The sequence below is a fragment of the Pterocles gutturalis genome, unplaced genomic scaffold (assembly GCF_000699245.1).
Source record: "Pterocles gutturalis isolate BGI_N339 unplaced genomic scaffold, ASM69924v1 scaffold26021, whole genome shotgun sequence".
In the NCBI taxonomy this organism is placed as follows: Eukaryota; Metazoa; Chordata; class Aves; order Pterocliformes; family Pteroclidae; genus Pterocles; species Pterocles gutturalis.
Genome location: NW_010103724.1, coordinates 1 through 1,137, shown reverse-complemented (window position 1 = coordinate 1,137; position 1,137 = coordinate 1). Strand labels below are relative to the sequence as shown.

The 1,137-nt window shown below is 63.0% G+C and overlaps 1 protein-coding gene across 1 annotated transcript; it reads left to right on the top strand.

The window, feature by feature from the left end:
- Window positions 1-332: 332 nt before the first annotated feature.
- MAX (MYC associated factor X) lies at window positions 333-1,116 on the top strand (the record flags this gene model as incomplete). Its single annotated transcript, XM_010086822.1, has 2 exons — window positions 333-437; window positions 993-1,116. Coding segments are annotated over 2 exons (229 nt in total), but the record flags the coding sequence as incomplete, so codon positions are not given.
- Window positions 1,117-1,137: the final 21 nt, after the last annotated feature.

Sequence of the window (1,137 nt, the reverse complement as noted above, 5' to 3'; positions counted from 1 at the left end):
TCCCCACGCCCTCCCGCTGGCACCACCGCCGTGGAGCGGAAAGTGTCACAGCTGCTGTGCCACCCGGCGAGGGGAGCTCTGGCTCCGGGCACCCCCACTGTCACCGGGCACCCCCGGAGCTGCCAGCGCGGGGTTTTGGGGTCAAAGTCGGTGGTCCAGCTTCTCCTGCCCTGGCCTCTCTGCCGGGTGAAGCAAGGTGGCTGCCGAAACGCTACCGAGGCTTTTAATGTTTGCTTTTGGGAGCCCACGGGCTGTCCCACAGCCCCCCCAGGAGAGGGGAGCGGGTCGTAGTTTCCCCCATGGTGCCATCCTCCCTCTCCCTTCCCTCGCAGGCCGACAAACGGGCACATCACAACGCGCTGGAGCGCAAGCGCAGGGACCACATCAAGGACAGCTTCCACAGCCTGCGGGACTCCGTCCCCTCCCTCCAGGGAAAGGTGAGTTTGTGGAGCGCGGCGGGAGCCCGGCCACCTGCCCACGCTGAGGCTGGACGAGGATTTCCATGGTGGTGACGGAAAAAACATGGCAGCAACGGGAAAACCAAAGCAGGGGGGCTGAGCTGCGGTTCCTTGCCCCTCGGCCCGAGCTGCCCATTTTTTTTTGGGAAGGCAGAGGGGGTGAATCCACCTCATATGGCTGGCGCGGGCTTGTCTGCACCGGCGGTTGCCATCATCCGCGACAGTGGCTTCTTGTTCCCTGATGCTGCTGTGGGGGACGTTTCGGGTCTCAGCCCAAGCCCAGCTCCACCAGCAGGGTCCAGAAATGACCCTTCCTGGTGCCACCGAGGCTCTGCTCCGCCATGGGGGTCCCCTGTTGGGTCTCCGGTGGGGACAAGAGTTGGGTTTTGGTTTGCCTGATGATGTCGGCACAGCAGAGCGACGGCAAAAATCCTTTCTGCTGGGATGGGGTGGCCAAAACCCCCTGGGTTTCTCCCTCTCCCCCTTGGGCTAGGTCTTTATCTCGCCTCGTGTCTTTTCCCACTATTGCAACAGGCATCCCGGGCCCAAATCCTGGACAAAGCCACAGAGTACATCCAGTACATGCGCCGGAAAAACCACACGCACCAGCAGGACATCGACGACCTCAAGCGGCAGAACGCTCTCCTGGAGCAGCAAGGTGAGCAGCTGGGGGGTCCCA